The sequence below is a fragment of the Myotis nattereri genome (genome assembly GCF_964212035.1).
Source record: "Myotis nattereri genome assembly, chromosome: 17".
Classification (NCBI taxonomy): domain Eukaryota; kingdom Metazoa; phylum Chordata; class Mammalia; order Chiroptera; family Vespertilionidae; genus Myotis; species Myotis nattereri.
The window spans coordinates 12,277,524-12,295,491 of record NC_138092.1 but is presented as its reverse complement, the minus strand read 5'-3'; the positions used below and the strand labels follow the sequence as shown (position 1 = coordinate 12,295,491).

At 41.4% G+C, this 17,968-nt stretch overlaps 1 protein-coding gene across 1 annotated transcript in view; it reads right to left on the bottom strand.

Moving 5' to 3' along the window:
* Positions 1-10,295: 10,295 nt before the first annotated feature.
* The window catches only part of SPAG1 (sperm associated antigen 1), a 52,870-nt gene continuing 45,197 nt past the window's right edge, over positions 10,296-17,968 (bottom strand). Inside the window, exons 17-19 of the mRNA XM_081111119.1 lie at positions 12,945-13,109; positions 11,091-11,456; positions 10,296-10,986 (exon numbers count right to left, since the gene is read on the bottom strand). Coding sequence (XP_080967245.1) covers positions 10,855-10,986; positions 11,091-11,456; positions 12,945-13,109 — 663 coding nt within the window. The 3' untranslated portion in view covers positions 10,296-10,854. The remainder of the gene's footprint in view (positions 10,987-11,090; positions 11,457-12,944; positions 13,110-17,968) is intronic.

Sequence of the window (17,968 nt, the reverse complement as noted above, 5' to 3'; positions counted from 1 at the left end):
ATCCCCAGTAGGGGGTGTGCAGGAGGCAGCTGATCCATGTTTCTCTCTCATTGATATTTCTAACTCTCTATCCCTCTTCCTTCCTCTCTGTAAAAAATCAATAAAATATATATTTTTTAAAAAGGAAATTGGTTGGAAAGCAAATAGATTTGATCTATTATTAAGTTGTGAAGAGATAAGTACTATAATCCTTAACAGAAAAGTAAAAAGACCTTATAAGTCTATTTTAAGAGATTCTACTCTAGCAACATTATATTATGAAATGAGAGCCAGTTAAATACAAGTTAATAATTGTAATCACTTTCTATTCTCGTAGCCTCTAAAAAATGCACAGGTGGTTTTTCTTTTTTCCTGTTTCAGAATTAATACTTCATGAAAATAATCTGTATGAATATGTTGACTGCTTTCTTGACATTTCTATAAAAAACTGAAGATTAAATGGGAAGCTAAATGATTTTGGGAGGAATACAGCAAAAGTGCCAGTGCAATTCAGTTCACCCCATCCCTCTTCTGATTGTACCCCCAACCAGTACCACCTCAGTCTCAGTTTTAAAATGGACTAGACCTTTCAATTGGCTTCAGAAGTTCCTTCATCTCTCAGGGGTTCTTCAACCATGGATTAATTTAGGACTAAGTCAGATTCCCATGGAGCTCAACTCCAGACTAGCCTAGAACAAGAGGACAGGGTTCAAGACAGGCCTTAATTCACCAAATCTGGTAAAACCCTTTCTACTTTGCTTTCTTAAGGCCTGTGGGGAAAATTACAAGATAGTGAGGAAGAAGAATGCAAAGATTATAGTAGTACAACCTGTTGTTCATTATGGGAAACATCAGTTTAACTCGATTGTCTTAAAAGTACAAATGCTCCTTCAGAGCACTGAATTAGTTAGCTCTTTATGTTAAATGTACACAATCCATTGCTTTTATTTTCTTGGCTAATTGTGTTAACTAGTAAATATGTAAGACTTTCCATACCATATTGTCTAGCTAAATACAAACTTTGATCACCAAAAGATAAAATAGAGTTGAAAACCATCATGTGATGCTTTAATTCCTACAAGACATGGGAGCAAAATGCCTAAATTCCTGCTCTTTAGATCATGTTGCCTTTCTATTCAGAATGATCAAGATTCTCAGGGCTACATTTTATTTTTTTATTTCTTTTAAATTTATCTTTATTGTTGAAAGTATTACAGATGTCCCTTTTTTCTTCAATGACCCCCCTCCACCACCCCCTGCCCCCAGGCCTGCACTGCACTATGGTTTGGGTCCCTGGGTCATGCATATATGCATGTTAGTTTTTTTGTTTTATATGGTTCCTTTTAATGGACCTGTTGTTTCATTAGTTTTCATTATTAAAGTATGAAATATCATTGTTAAAAAACCAGTACTTACATACTGGTTGTTTTTGAGTGTCTAAAATAGTATTCTATCAGGGAGAGTTAGAGTGGGGAATAAAATGACTAGAGGTATTGGCTTCTATACAGAGAAAACCGGAAAGATTTCTTAGATGACATTTATGCAAAGATCTTAGGGAAGTGAGGGAAGAACTATGGAGACATACCTAATGGATGAATATTCCAAAAAGATACCTCCTTCCAGGTGAGTTAATGGACAATTTAGACACCAATCTTGGAATTTGTTGCCTCGTTAGTAAGGTAAGTCTGCCACCTTGTTTTCCTAGGAGAGTGTCTTGATTGTTCTTGGTACGTTACATTTCTATACACATTTTAGAATAAACTTGTTGAGTTCTACCAGTTGTGATTGGGATTGCATTGAATCTATAATTATCCCTCTAGAGGTCTTTCATATCTTTTGTTAAATTTTATTCCCAGGTATTTGATATTTTTTAGATGTCATTTTATGATTGTTACTAACAGTATATAGAAATAATGATTTTACTTATTTTATTTTTTTTAGAATATGTTTATTAAAGCTGGGGACAGTGAAACAAGGAAGGTTTGAGGACAGGAGAGAGCCTAGGCAGGGCTACTTTGGTTCCCTAGAAATGACATAGGAAGGTGAGCCATGTGGGGCTGTGTGGACTCACTGCGAAGTTCAAGTCACAGTGACAGAAGTGAGCCTAGAAGAGGCTGTTTAGCTCCACCTGAAAGTCAGAGCAAAAGGGCCTTGGGGACAGGTTCAGGGGGTAAGTCTGGAAGAGCTGTAGCTGCCCATTGCTCCCCTCAGTGCAAGTCTCATGGGGACCCTTAGATTTAGAAGATGCATGCTGGGGAGGGAAGAAAGGCCTGGGCATGCTGGGGTGGAGGTGGAGGGAACTCTGAGTCCTAATGGTTTTCTCTAGGTTCTTTGAGATTTCTACATATATAATCATCTGTGAATAATTCATTTTTACTTAATAAAACTTGTACCGTGCTTTGAAGTGTCAAGCACTTTTTATGTACCTTTAAATATTAACTTATTTACTCTTCAGAACAGCCCTGCGAGGTGGCACTCAGCTCCATTTTACAGCTGCGAAAACAGGCACAGAGATGTCAAGCACTTCGCCCAGGTATGCATAGCTGCAGGTAGCAGAGCCGGGATTCCAGCTGTTTTATTTCTTCTTCAGTCTTTGCATCATACACAAATCTATTTTTCTGGTCTATTTATATGGGCTAGGACTTCAAGTATAAGTGCTGAATAGCAGTGGTTATGAGCAAATTGTTGACTTATTAATATCAAATTGTGATATTTGTGCAGATATATTTATAGATACACTTTAATTAGTTTTATCAAATTTATTAAATTCTCTTAGTTTGCCAACAGTTTTTACCTTGGGAAATGTTGAATTTTATTGGCTGCTATTTGGAGAGGGGGGGACATCTATTATATACTTGCGGTTTATTTTAATGTATTAATATGGTGAATTTGATTTTTCAAATGTTGAAGCTAACCTGGGATAATCTTTAATATCAGAGTGTGTAAGATTGGAGTTATGACTTCCTTGAATGTTTAGAAGTTGTGTAGGTGGTCTGGGTCTCCTGAATTGTTTTTTAGTATCTCAGAGCCAGACTTTCAGGGTTAGTGTTCATATGTATAAAACAAGCAGTAAGGAATGGCAAGCTTTTCCCTATGTAAGATCTTATTAATCCCAGAATGTGTCGATTTTGTGGTAAAACATAGTCCTGCTTTTGTTGTTTTCTTTCCAGGCTTTTGTCTAATAGTATTGGACCACCTATTTCTGCTATCTTTTGTCCTGCACAAAGGAGGTAAAATTTAGATATTGCACAACCCACGTGCACCAGGTGTCTCCAAAATCTGAATTCAGGATACTGGGGAAAAACAAATGTTTTTGTGGGTTTTTAAAAATATTTTTATTGATTTCAGAGAGGGAGAGACAGAAACAATGGTGAGAGAATCACCCATCAGTTGCCTCCTGCACACAAAGGATCAAGCCCGCAACCTGGGCATGTGCCCTAACCAGGAATCGAACTGGTAACCTCTTAGTACATAGGATAACACTCAACTGCTGAGCCACACCAGCCAGGGCAGGAACTTTTTTTTTTTTTTTGGCCTTATTGTATTGTGGATTCAACCTCCAGTACAATGTTAAATAGGAATGGTAAGAGTAGACATCCTTACCTTGTTTCCATCATAGCATGGAAGTATTTAGTCTTTCATTCATCCTTGGCCTTTATTCCTTCTGGTAAATTCTTGACAGGCTTAACGCGATGGCCTTTTTGAGTTGATTGGGGGATTCCAGAGTTTGCCTCTAAGTTACTGTCTGCCTTGGGTGGTTTGCTTTTCCCTCAACTATTAAAACTGAGCTATAGTTCATGTGTCATAATATTCACCCTTTTTAAAGTAGAAAATTCAGTAGTTTTTTGTATACAACCATCACCACTATCTAATTCCAGAACATTTTTATCACCCCCAAAATAAATCCTGTGCCCTGGCCAGTGTGGCTCAGTTGGTTGGAGTGTCGTCCCATACACCAAAAGGTGGTGGGTTTGATTCCTGGACAGGGCACATACCCAGGTTGCGGTTTCGATCCCCGGTCGGGGCATGTGTGGGAGGCAACCATTTGATGTTTCTCACATGGATGTTTCTCTCTCGTCTCTAAAAATCAATAAAATGAACCCTGTAGCCATTAGCACTCAGTTCCCATTCCCCTGTTCTTCAGCCCATGGCAGCCACTAATCTACTTAGTCTGCATAGATTTGTCTATTCTGGACAATTCATATAAATGGAATCATATAATATGTGGCCTTTGTGTCTGGCTTTTTTTCACTTAATGATTTCAAGGTTCCTCTATGGCAGTGATGGCGAACCTTTTGAGCTCAGCGTGTCAGCATTTTGAAAAACCCTAACTTAACTCTGGTGCCGTGTCACATATAGAAATTTTTTGATATTTGCAACCGTAGTAAAACAAAGACATATTTTTGATATTTATTTTATATATTTAAATGCCATTTAACAAAGAAAAATCAACGAAAAAAATGAGTTCGCGTGTCACTGCTCTATGGAGTAGCATAAATCAATACTTCATTCCTTTTTATGGCTGGTTAATATTCTATTATATGGAGATACTACATTTTATTCATTCATTAGGTGGACACCAGTTGCTTCTACATTTTTTGGCTATTATAAATGATGCTTCTGTGAACATTTATGCATAAGTTTTGTGTACATGTGTGCATGTTTTCAGTTTTCTTGTGTATAATACTAGGAGCAGAATTGTTGGGTCACAGTAACACTGACTTTTAGAAGAACTGCCAAACTGTTTTCCAAAGCAGTGGCACCATTTTACATTCCTATCAGTAATATATGTGGCTCATAATTTCTCCATCTCCTTGCCAATGTTTGTTGTTATATCTATACTAGTGAAATATTTTCCCTTGTTTTAACATAAATATGAATTAAAAGTTAAAATTGTGTTTGTTAAAATAGTCCTCCCAACCACTCCTTAATTACAGCAAATGTTTGGCAGAATTTTACAGTTGGGAAATGGGCATAAAAAAAGGTCAAGGGGTAGTTAGATGAAATTTTCAGCTATTTTTGGATTTGACTTAGGTCACTATTAAAACCCTAAGGAAAAGTAGAAACCCCAGTCTATTTGGCTTGCAAATGTCTTGTCTGGTCTCCTCCTGCTCCCCAGCAAAGCATCTGCAGTGGCTGAATTGGAGGCGAAGTGTCCAGTGCAGGGTGATACTGAATTCTGCAGAATAGGTCAGTCCTACTGCGCTCTGGCTTCTCAAACGCCCATCTGTTTAAAAACCTGGCTTAGAGTTTACCTCTCCCTGTAACTGTTCTTGATTAACTCTTGGACCTTTTAATAACTTTGACACTTGCAACAGTTCATTGATACTTTTTTCTACTAGAGCAGTGGTTCTCAATCTTCTGGCCCTTTAAATACAGTTCCTCATGTTATGACCCAACCATAAAATTACTTTCGTTGCTACTTTATAACTATAATGTTGCTACTGTTTTGAATCGTAATGTAAATATCTGATATGCAGGATGGTCTTGGGTGACCCCTGTGAAAGGGTCGGTCGTTCGACCGCCAAAGTGGTCGCGACCCACAGGTTGAGAACCGCTATACTAGAGTATCTTGAACTTGGATTTATTTTGTTTTGTTTTCCCAAATTAATCATATAAACTCAATAAAAGGAGGAGCTATCCTTTTTATTTATGCCCCACAATACTTTATTCTCGGGGCCATAAATAGTTTTGTTCATTTACAGCGCTTATGGAAGTCAGATATTATTGCCCACTCCTCAGCTTCTAGGACAGTGGGTTGCGTATTCCAAGTTGCCTACGAATCACAATAGATGCTTTCAAAGTTAGATTCCCTACCCCTTAGGCTCTATAAGATTTCCAAGTGATCCTGATGCAAATATTCCAAGAACTACTCGAGAAATATTTACAATGTCTTTGTAAACTTATCAGTCATAGGAACTTCTCTAATCTGAATTTTGGATACCAGAGCACATTTTAGGGCAGTGGTCCTCTAGACTCATTCATTCAACACTTCCTAAGCACCCACCTGCCTATGCCAGACTCTGAATGTACCACTCTTTGTGTTGGCTCACCCCCAAACGTGACAGGTTGGAAAAGAAAGACACATGCTATTACAGAGAGATTCTCAGTGCAGCTCAACTTGTGGAGAAAACTCTTGGATTTACGTTTTAACGTGACTAATGTCCAAGAGATGGCACCAGTCTTGCAAGGCCAGCCACTTCCCTGGCTATACTACTATTATTGGAGGGGTCTTCATGTGTGTTTCTTATCCAGTAAGTAAACATGAAAGTGCACTTAGTATTTCCAAAGAGCTTTTTAATCTTTTCTCTAACAACATAGATGAGATCATTAGACTTACGGGAAGAAAGCGATTATACACATGAAAGGTGCTTATTAAGCACCACTGGCATTTTACACGGACTACGTAGCATTACAGCCCTGAATTGGTATATCCCGCCTCATTTTTCAGATGAGGAACCTAGTCTTTGAGGTTAAACGGATTTGAGGTTTAATTCCAGGTTTTTCTGATGCCATAGTCTATGCTCGAAAGCAGTTTGCTAGAGAAGAAAAGAGAAGGCAGTTGTGGGAATCTCTTGTATTCTATCTCCTGCTTGTTTGTCATCGATCTTTCTACCATCTCCTTTAATTTTTGGCTAAAGACATCAAAACCTTCAAATTTGACAAAATGCATTGTACTCCAGATTTTCTGCTAACAGACATCCCTTATGTCAGGGGTGGGGAACGTCCAGAGGGCCCTCTAAGGCCTGTGAAATCATTTGGCCTGGCCCTGCCAGGGCATTAGGGGGGAGTTAAATGTTTGACCAAACAGAGCAGGCTAATTTTTAAGTTGATAATTTTGTATGACACAAGAATTATGTTATAAACATCCAAATGGCTTTTGGCAGAAAAAAGGTTTCCCACCCCTGCCTTATGTAGAGAATTGAGACAGGATTATATGACCTCCACATCAGTCTTTAGGGTGGTCCTTTTGGCCTGAGTGGTGCCGACTGGCTAATAAAAAATTGGTGATAAGTCAAAGGAAGGGAAACTGATTGGAGAGGTCCCTCCTGTTAAGGTCAGGTGGCTGAGGATGACCAGGGTAGTGGATCATGTGGTAACAGCTGCAGAGCCTGGACACGAACTGATGGTACACAGATGTGGAGCCCTAGGTTCACGTTCTGCTGTTGTTTTTAATATATTTTTATTGATTTCAGAGAGAAAGGAAGAGAGATATAGGAACATCAATAAGAATCATTGATGGGCTGCCTCCTGCATACCCCCTACTAGGGATCGAGTCTGAAACCTGGGCATGTGCCCTGACTGGGAATTGAACCGTGACCTCCTGGTTCATAGGTCAACACTCAACCACTGAGCCACACTTGCTGGGCATAGATTCAGGTTGTATTCACAAGGGGTGGTCATATGGTCCATGAACCAGAAATGACAGTCTCTTATATACAGTTGAGAAGTAATTTCATGTGTTATTTGAAGCAACCATCATGTCAGCCCAGATACTTCTTAATCATTTAAAAATATGTAAACTTCCCCTGGCCGGTGTTGTTCAGTGGTTTGAGCACCAGCCCACGCACCAAAGGGTCATGGGTTCAATTCCCCATCAAGGGCATGTACCTGGGTTGCAGGTTCAATCCCTGTCCCAGTTGGGGTGCGTGCAGGAGGCAACCAATCTATGTGTCTCTATCATATTGATGTTCCTGTCTCTCTCTACTCCTCCCTTCCCTCCCTCCCTTCCACTCTAAAAATCAATGGAAAAAATGTCCTCAGGATTAACAGAAAAGTAATGTGTAAACTTAAGCGCAGTGATTGTGATCTGCTTGGGTGTCATACCTCTGGGTACTGTCACTTAGAGTTAAGGGCCTTTGGGTTTCCCCCCTTTTTCTGTTGTAGTATTATGTCTTTCACTCTTAGGTCTAGAAACTTTGCTTACAAGGTACTGAAGAACTTGCTGGGAAATCCCCCGCACTCGGTATAGAGCTACTTTCTTTGAGACTTCTTTTATAGCAACCCATCACATCCAAGTGCTAACAGTCTACTGAAATAGAAGTTAGTAATTAGCTTCTCACTCATCAAAGATGATTTATTGACTCTACTGTGCCAGGCATGTTGCTGAACAATATGGAGGACAGAACTAAGCCAGACAGTCTCTGTCACGGATAAGTCAACCCAAACCACCAAAACCATGGTTAGAGCTGACAGAGCCACGCACGTGGCACTGAGAAAGCTCACGGGTCACTTCACAGCCAGGGCAGGTGAGGAGAAGCTGGGAGTGACACTGCATTGAGTTTTAAAGGAGGGCCAAGAATGGAGTTAGCCTGTGGTTTGGGAGAGGGGGGAGGGAGGAGAGAACATTTGGAGCAGGGAAAAGTCTGTGAGAAACGCAGTAACGTTGCATATAAAATGGTAGAAATATCAGAGATTTACTTATACAAGTAGTTCCTTTGGGAGGCATTATCTGTCTGAACCAATACCTGGTTTTCTTTCCCTCCTGGCAAAGGCAAGACTACTCTTCAGCCTCTTTGTGATGGGTCAGCGCCCTGTGACAGGAGAGTGGAGGCAGAAGTGCTGTGTGACTTTTGGGGGTGACATTTTCTTGATCTGTCATGTTCCTTGTAGTTTTGTGTTGCTGTTATCACAGTTGAGGTGGCAGTGACTGTTGGGATTCCTACCTGAAGGTTTCCTCAGTTTTTTAATGGGAAGACTTGTTCCACTCTTATCGCTCCCTCTTGTGGCAGAATCCTTAATCTCTTACATCTTTTCTTATAACTCACCATGCTAACTACTGGAAACTTTGTTTGTTTTCCAGAAAGTGGTGCTATAGCTCGTTTGCAGTTTCTTCCTGGCCTGCACACCCTGGTCCATTTTTCTGAGAGCACTGATCAGTGGATCTGCTTTTGCTACCGCACGCAGGGGCATGTACTAGTACAAGGCTCTGGCCACAGAGTGGGAGCGGGTGCGGGTTTAGCACTTGAGGCGCTGGGGGTGCCCACGCACCCGGTGGGGAGCTCGAGTGGGATATTCCAGGGGCTTGCGGACGGACTTCCTGATGAAGTCCTGAGAGGTCAGCAGGACCCGTGCTCCTTTAATGCGCTTTGACATTCTTATCTGCTTCCTTTCCTTTCCTTTTCCTCCCCTCAGTAACGGAAGTGCGGCCTCAGTGCACTGGGCGCTGCTGGAGAGAAGTGGATTTCTCTAGTTGCCACCCACACAACTGGAACAGACAGGCATCCCTCACTGCTCTCCACCTCCTCGCGGGACAGGTTGCCACCAGCGGGCGGACAGCTTAGTCCCAAGCAGCTAGGTGCTGGGTATGTGACTGTCAACAAGAGGCGGTGTTTCCTTGTTATGTCCCCGTTCTAAAGTAACTAACACACTCCATCACTTACTTTTACACAAATTTAATAGTATTACAAAGGAGAAAACTGGTTTGTTTGTTGGCTTGAAGACTAGAACTAAATACTATTACAGATTTTCATTTATGAACAAAAAAATTTAAAAGAAAAATGGCATGTTTTGGAAGGCAGCTATGCTCACCACTATACCACCAACGCAAAAAATGGCATGTTTTGAAAGATACCATTTACCCACAACAATATTTAAAATATTCTGTAATTAGCCCAGCTGGCGTGGCTCAGTGTTGAACTTGGGCCTATGAACCAGGAGGTCACAGTTCGATTCCTGGTCAGGCCACATGCTGGGTTGTGGGCTGGATCCGCATTAGGGGGTGTATGCAGGAGGCAGACAATCAATGATTCTCTCTCATTATTGGTGTTTCTATTTCTCTCCCTTCCTCTCTGAAATCAATAAAACAAATTAAAAATATTCTATTATAAAAAAATTAGATAAAACAATTAGATAAAGCAATTAGATATTCTTCTTTTATCTTCACTTTTAAAAAGAAAATGCTCCAGAAAAAGAGAACTGACTGAAGACTACAGGAATATGTTTGATGGTATACTGATAGGAACCGGAATGTTTTATTTTAAGAAATACCTTTACCCTCCATTAACAAAAGAGCTTCAAGAGTTCTTCACTTTTCCTTTGACATTAAGGGAATAAACATGGCCCTGCTCAAAAGGGGGATAAAAGAGGGGCAAGAAGACATTTAAATATTTGGGGAAATATGGGGTTGACAATGCAAACAGAAATGAAGGCTTAGTTTGCTCTTAAGTATTTGTTGTTTTGTTACTGCTTATACAAGCAATTTATAAGAAAAAGGAGCTTTTTAAAGTCTAGTAAAAAGTGCTAGAAATTTTTGGCAATTTTTGTTCTTAATTATTAGGCAATGCTTCCATATTAGAAAAAATAAGTTCCTCTTATAGCTTTAAATTGATAATCACAATTTATTTAATAATCATTTCATATTATGGATTTAAGTATTGCATTTTATCTTAGCAGACTGTAATATACAAGTAGTATAAAATGGGACTTATATGTATGTGTTAGCAGAAAATAAAGGTGACATAATCACTGTTAATGATTTTCACTTTTAAAAATGCATTTTAAAGAAATATATTTCTGTCAAACCTAAGTGGATGCCTTCATAGCCCAAAGAAATACAATTTAACTCAAATTTTTAACAAGTTATTAAAGGAAATGTATGATATAAATTAAAATGCATCTGAATAAGTTCCAAATATACTTATTATTAAATATAAAGATGTTAGCTCTGGTACATAAGAAAATATTTACAACTGATAAAAAGCAGTTTGTAGAATATACATGTTCTATGTATAAAAATACGTAAAATATTTTATAGTCCAGACCCAGGGATCTTTTCTAAGCAAGGTTTTATCCATGCAACTGTATGACAATACCATCTCACTAGTGTTACTGGAGCACATGCATGCATGGAAGAGATCTAACAATAATCCTGATTTAAAGCTCATACTGCCTTTTTAGGGCCTGTACATCTTCTAAAGTAAAATGTTTGTTTGGTGTGTCCGAGAGGTCATCAAAAAGCTGTTCAATTTGCTCCTTTTGGCCCTTGCTAATTAGGGTCAACATCATCTGAAAGAAGGAGAAAAATTACATTAGCATAAAACATTAACATGTCAAAGTTGTAGAAAGCCTGTAAAAATCAGTCTCTTTCAATGAGATACTCTGCCACTTACCTTAAACCTTTCTGCTTTACTCAGATATAGAAGATGCTGATATACCAATGAGGGATCTTTATCAATAAGTTCACTTTTCAGAGACTGAATGAGGAGGAGGAATAGATCCCCTTCGAGTTTGTTACTCAGCAACGCTGGCAGATCCTTTGGCTCAGTGATGGCTAACAGATGTGCACAGGCTGCTTTATCTTTTCTAGCACTGACAGCGTTCATCGCCTGCCCGAACTCATAGGCATTGCTGGGCTTGGTGATGGGCAGTTGCTCATAGTGTTCTGGTGGCCCACAGCTGGTGTCCCCCTCAGGGGCAGGGCAGCCCGTGCAGACCTCCTCGGGGGTCCTTCCAAGCTCTTCGTGGCCTTCACTCACCTTCACAAGGAAAAACAATTACACCCTGACACAAACAGCCACTGCACACATCCCACATTACATTTATTAAAATGGGAAGGAACTGAAAAATACAAGAACACTGTATTTAGTCAAGTTCGTAAGTGAAAATGTGCAGTCTGTAATCGTAAGATCTACTTTTTGAGGAAGAGATGTTTTAAGATACTAGTATTCATTCATAAAAGCATTTTTTTAGCCGAAGCCGGTTTGGCTCAGTGGATAGAGCGTCGGCCTGCGGACTGAAAGGTCCCAGGTTCGATTCCGGTCAGGGGCATGTACCTGGGTTGCGGGCATATCCCCAGCGGGGGATGTGCAGGAGGCAGCTGATCGATGTTTCTCTCTCATCGATGTTTCTAACTCTCTGCCTCTCTCCCTTCCTCTCTCAAAAATCAATAAAATATATTTTAAAAAAAACAACAAAAAACCAAAAACAAACAAAAAAAAAGCATTTTTTAAATTTAAAATATTTTTAATATTGAAAAAAATTTTTTAAGAATAGTTTGTTGATTTCTAGAGAGAAAGAAAGGAAGAAGGAGAGAGAGAGCGCAAAACATCAATCGGTTGCCTCTTGCACACCCCCTACTGGGGATCGAGCCTGCAACCCAGGCATGTGCTGGAATCAAACCAGTAACCTTCTGGTGCATGGGATGACACCCAACCAACTGAGCCACACCAGCCAGGACTCTTTTTATAATTTTCCATGAATAAAGCTGCTGTATAAAAGAAGACCTATAACAACTTTATCTCTTTCATACTTTTAGTTATTTCTTTACATTTAATAGAGAAGTAAACTTATTTTTCAATTCTCTTAAAACAGTTTTCTTCCATCCTTAAAGGAAAAACACTTCCTAGCCTCTTACATTTTAGCTCCTTACTCTTAGTGGAAATGTAATATGATATATTAGTATTCATGAATACACAGGAATTCATGATTGATATTCTTCACTGAAGGCAAAGCAGAAAGCTATATCGCACAAGACACCAATTTAATCTGAAATCAAACGTAGTCCAAAAATCTCTGAGGAGGCCAGTCTGCTACAAGGTCTGAATCAAACTGGAAAATCTCTACGGCATGTGGCTTTCCAGGACCACTGAAACAAAATCAGTCCTGTCAGCATTTTCTGGGTCTACCCTGAAGCAAAGCTCGGTGGCCATAGGCTCCCAGCGCAGTCTGGCATGGAAGCAATACAAAACACAGGCCAGACAGGGAGGGAGTGGGGGACAGGGGCAAAGAACGGAAGAACCTAATGCGGACTCCCAGTACCGTCCATGACCAAACCAGGAAAAGACAGGCTAAACCACAGCACAGGAAAAGTTTGTCTTTACAATCGGTTTAAATTTCTTCATTGGGCATCAGAATAAAAAAACACAAAATGTAAAAGAAATTGATAGAACTCACAGGAACATGACCTTAGAATCCAATAGAACATCCCCCAAAAAGTACTTTCAAAGATAATCAAACACAAATACCTCTTGAATCTCAATTTTCCTTCTCTCCTTTACTTTGTTGAGTGATGCTGCCTGATCCTTCACATTAAGGAATCTGGTCACCTCTTCCAGTTCCATCTTGGCCTCCACAATACTTGAGTCTAGCCGGAGAACTGTATTGAGATCATTCAAACTATTCTGATAATCCTGCAAGTAGAAGGGCGGAGGCAGTCATTTTCACAGGTAACAGGAGAAGGGCACAGATCAGCACGGGGCAGGGAGAAGGACGCTCGGGGGTGCACAGTGGCGCAGTGGGCTCCTGTCAGCACCACGGTTAGAAAGCTGGGCCTGCAGGGTAACACCTGGGCTAAATTATTATAACCCATAACACAGTGAGCATCTATAATAAAAGCATAATATGCTAATTAGACTGGACAGCCAAACGACCTTCTGGACATCCTTCCGGACGAAGCCGCTGCTGCAAGGGCCGAGGCAAGCCGCCGTGACTGCGAGGGTCAACCCCCTTGCATGACTTTCATGTATCGGGCTTCTAGTCCTATATAATAAAAGCCTAATATGCAAATTGTTTCCTTGGCCAGGATTTCGACTGGAGGGGAGATGGGGGGCTGAGTGGCCAACCTCCTGCAGCCCCTCTCCCCAGCTGGCCCGGCCCCGATTGGTCCAGGCTGGCCGGACCCCACCCATGTACGAATTCGTGCACTGGGCCTCTAGTCCTCTATAAGAGACAGCACACAGAATCCGGAGTTAGAAGACTCTGGTTAAACTCTCTATCACCATGACCTTCACAGTCCCTAACACACGGTGGGCACATGTTGTCGGCTAAATAAGTGAAATAATGAACATCCTCATATTAGCACCTACTCGCAGTGAAACCTGAACAAGATCCTACGTAACCTTCCTGAGCTTCAGTTTTTCTTATCGTTAAAGTATGAATAACAGGAGCTTTTCTATTCTAGTTTCCACAAGGCTCTACCAAGTAATAAATGAATTAAAATAATATATGAGTGGTTTAAACCTATAAAGGGCTAAACAAATGTTAGCTGCTACCAGATTATCTGTTCCATAAAACCCATTAAAGTTTTATACTGTTCAAATAGGCTAGAGTTGACATTTATTCTCCCATAAAGAGTCAGACAATACATTGGAGAGATCGAGGGGAAAGAAGAGAAATCTAAGCTTACCAAACACAGCATGGAATCCGGTAGTAGAGACATGTACCACAAAATCAGTCCACTGTGACAGGCCACATTCTAGAACTACAGACTAGACCCATAGTTTTTTATTGGTTGATGCTTTTTAAATTTTTAAAATATATTTTTATTGATTTCAGAGAGGAAGGGAGAGGGAGAGAGAAACATCAATGATGACAGAATCACTGACTGGCTGCCTCCTGCATTTAAATTTGTGTGTGTGTTTTTTAATCCTCAGCTGAGGATAAGGGTATTGATTTTAGAAAGAGAGGAATGGAGAGAGGGAGAGAGAGAAGCATCACTATGAGAGAGAAACATTGACTGGTTGCAGCACATATGCTCCCTGACTGCACCCTGACCGGGGATTGAACTCACACCCTGGGTATGTGCCCTAACCAGGAATCAGACCTGCGACCTTTCGGTGTACAGAACGAAGCTCCGACCAACTGAGCCACGCTGGCCAGGGAAACCCATGTTTTGATTAAACCAAAATTAATTCTGTGAGGAGGTGAAGAATCCCAGTGATGTGCAACCTGAGTATTTATGACATATCCATCACAGCACACACCGCAGGCTCAGGCTCAGGACAGATAAGCAGTGTCATGTGACCATCCTGAGGGACTAGCTGTAATGCCACATCCCTCCCCCTTAGCCCGGCAACACAGGAGAGCAAGAGTAATGGAGAGATGAGTTCAAAGGCATAAGCTTAAGTCTTCTCTAATTTATCAAAAAGATAAGGTAGATTATTTATAAACTGTAGCACATTATGTACTATTAGTAACAAATCTAGGCACCACTGTGTCACAACATCACAACAACACAGCTGGAACATGCTACCAAAACACCCAATGCCACTGTGTTCCATCCTAAGTGTTCCAGTCAGGGGCCATCCTGGAAGGCAGGGAAGTGGGGCAGCTGGACAAGCCGAGGAGTAATAGAGCCAACTCTGACCATGCTCAGCTTTTTGCAAGTATTATTATTCTCACAATAGCCCTATGAGTACTAACTTTTATTGTCCCCGTGTTACAGATAAGGAAACTGAGGCATAGTAAGATCATCTTGGGATGATCAAGGCAAGGGCCCGAGGTGAATGGTAATACAGCTGTGGAGCTCAAGGAAGAGAGGCCTGAAAACAGAGATTTGTGAGCTACAAAATGAAAGTCCGCCACCACAAGCGTCAATACGAGTTTTCCCATCTATTCCAGAAAAGTCGCTGCCTAAAGAGCAACCTGTCTGGTTGAAGGGGACCTAAGACGACGGGAAATACGTCTTGATAATGCCACAACAGAGACAGGCAAGTGTGACAAGAAGGCAGGACAGCAGGACGGCAGCATCAAGCAGGGAGGCGGTGGAAGACGAGGGGGCCAGTCTGCCGGCTCCACTGAGTGGTCAGGCAAGGTTTATTCACCTGAGAGATGGCCACGGCCACATCCGTGTGCCAGGAACTGGGAACAGCGTGGGGAACAAGAACAGCTGTGGTCTGGCCCTTGTGGAAATGTACGTCTTAAGGAGGGAAACAAAAAAGAAAAAACAAGTAAGCCCAGCCCAGCCCATGTGGCTCAGTGGTTGAGCGTCAACCTATGAACCAGATCAGTGTGATTCCCGGTTAGGGCACATGCCCAGGTTGTGGACTCAGTCCCCAGTAGGGGGCGTGCAGGAGGCAGCCAATCGATGATTCTCTCATCATTGACATTTCTCTCTCTCTCTCCCTCTCCCTTCCTCTCTCTGAAATCAATTAAAATATATATATATATATTGAAAAAACAAGTAAAAAAATTAATAATATGTCATTAGTGCAATTAAGAACACCCAAGGTTGAGATGGATACTAAGGAGGGGGGGGATCTGAAGGGAAAGCAGCCTGCAGGGTGGAGGGAAGGAGAAGGTTATACAAACAGGGGAGTGTGGCTCTGGCAGGAAGAGGGCAGTAAAAGCTGCTGCTGATCTCACTGGGCCTTAAAAAAATGAAGTACAATCACATGGGTTTATGATGACATTTACTATTAATAGATGTGCTTCAACTAATATCAATAAAAATTGGCTATTCCAGAAATTGCATTAGGATGTAGGCAGATTATCCCAACAATAGAAGTTTGTTGCTGTCTTGGTACCGTAGCCTCGCCCACTGGCTGTACATTCCACAAGGCAGGACCTAGGTCTCACTCACCTCGACGGTCCCCAAGCCTAGCACAGAAGCGGCGCTCAATCAAAGAAACAAAGTCAACAGCAAAAGGTTCGGTTACCTTTTCTTGTGAAGAACAACTGTACATTAAGGAAAGCTCCGTGTTCCTCAAACTGGCACACAGAGAAATGGAAGCCAGCTAGGAGAGAGACGGGGATCCAAGCAGCAGAGCTCCCCTGAGAGCTGGGGGCACCTGTCACGGTGGGCCCTGGTGCTACTTCCTCATCCCGGCCCCGGAGGAAGCAGGTCCAGGGGTGAGCGACACATTAAAACTGCCGCAGCCCGTGCAGATCCTGGAACAATTCCCTTGGCACGGAGCTCTAATGACAGGGCAGACAAATCAAGCCCCAAGAAGTCAAACCAGAAAAACAAGCTGCCGGCCTCCTCATTTAGTGGAACAGGATTCCTCAGACTTGGGATTGTCTTTCTCCATCCACAATACAATTTCTGGAATTTGCTCCAGGAAGTATGAAATTCTGGTCTTTCATTCGGTACATCTTCTGACTTCCAGTCGGGTAAACAAGTTCCGAGTCAGGCAGCCAGAATGAGGTCAAGCTGCTGAAGTGTTTGGACATATGGAAACTCGCGCGCCACGCGGATCTACCCTCATGCACCCAAATCCACTGAGCTCAATACAAGTTGAGTTAACTTTGAAGAGGCCACTTTAATTCATGGTGCCACACACTGCCTCGGAAATCTTTGGTGAGGTTTACAAATGAGTGCTGCTAACAAAATAAAAGGGGGTAGGGTGTCTGGCAGGCAAGTGTGGGCTCCGGGCTGGTGACTGCATCACGTGCTGGGAGGGTGGCACATCCAGCTCCATTCAGACAGAGGCCCCTGTGCTCAGGACCCTCCTAGATCCCACCCTCTGCACCACCTCTTTATGTGGCTACTACTGTATTCTTTAAAACACTGAGTGATTGATTTCAGAGAGGAAGGGAGAGGAGAGAGAGATAGAAACATCAATGATGAGAGAGAATCATTGATCGGCTGCCTCCTGCACACACCCCACTGGGGATTGAGCTCACAACCTGGACCTGTGCCCAACTAATCTATAGGGGCAACAATTAGATAAATGGGGTGGGGTGAGAGGGGGGAGATGAAAGACAATGGGCAAAAGGAACTTTCTGGAGAGATGAAAATGTTCTCTACCTTAATTGAGGCAGTGGCTATATGGGAACAGACATTATTCAGGTCAATAGCCAAATAAAGAAAACAGTCCCATTTACAATTGCATCAAAAAGAATAAAATACCTAGGAACAAATTTAATGAAGGAGATGAAAGCCCTGTATTCCGAAAACTCTAAGATACTGATAGAAAGATATTCTAAAATTTGTATGGACCCACAGAACATCTCAAATAGCCAAAGCCATCTTGAAAAAGCAGAACAAAGCTGGAGGCATCACACTTCCTGATTTCACACTATATTACAGAGCTACAGCAATCAAATCAGTACAGTACTAGCATAAATACACAGATATAGATTAATGAAAACGAACAGAGCCTAGAAATAGAAATAAACCTATTACACTTATGGCCAATTAACTTGTAACAAAGAAGCCAAGAATTATCTTTGGTGAAAGGAAAGTCTCTTCAATAAATGGTGCTGGGAAAACTAGACACCACATGCAAAAAAACGAAACTGGACCACTTTCTTACACCATACCTGAAAG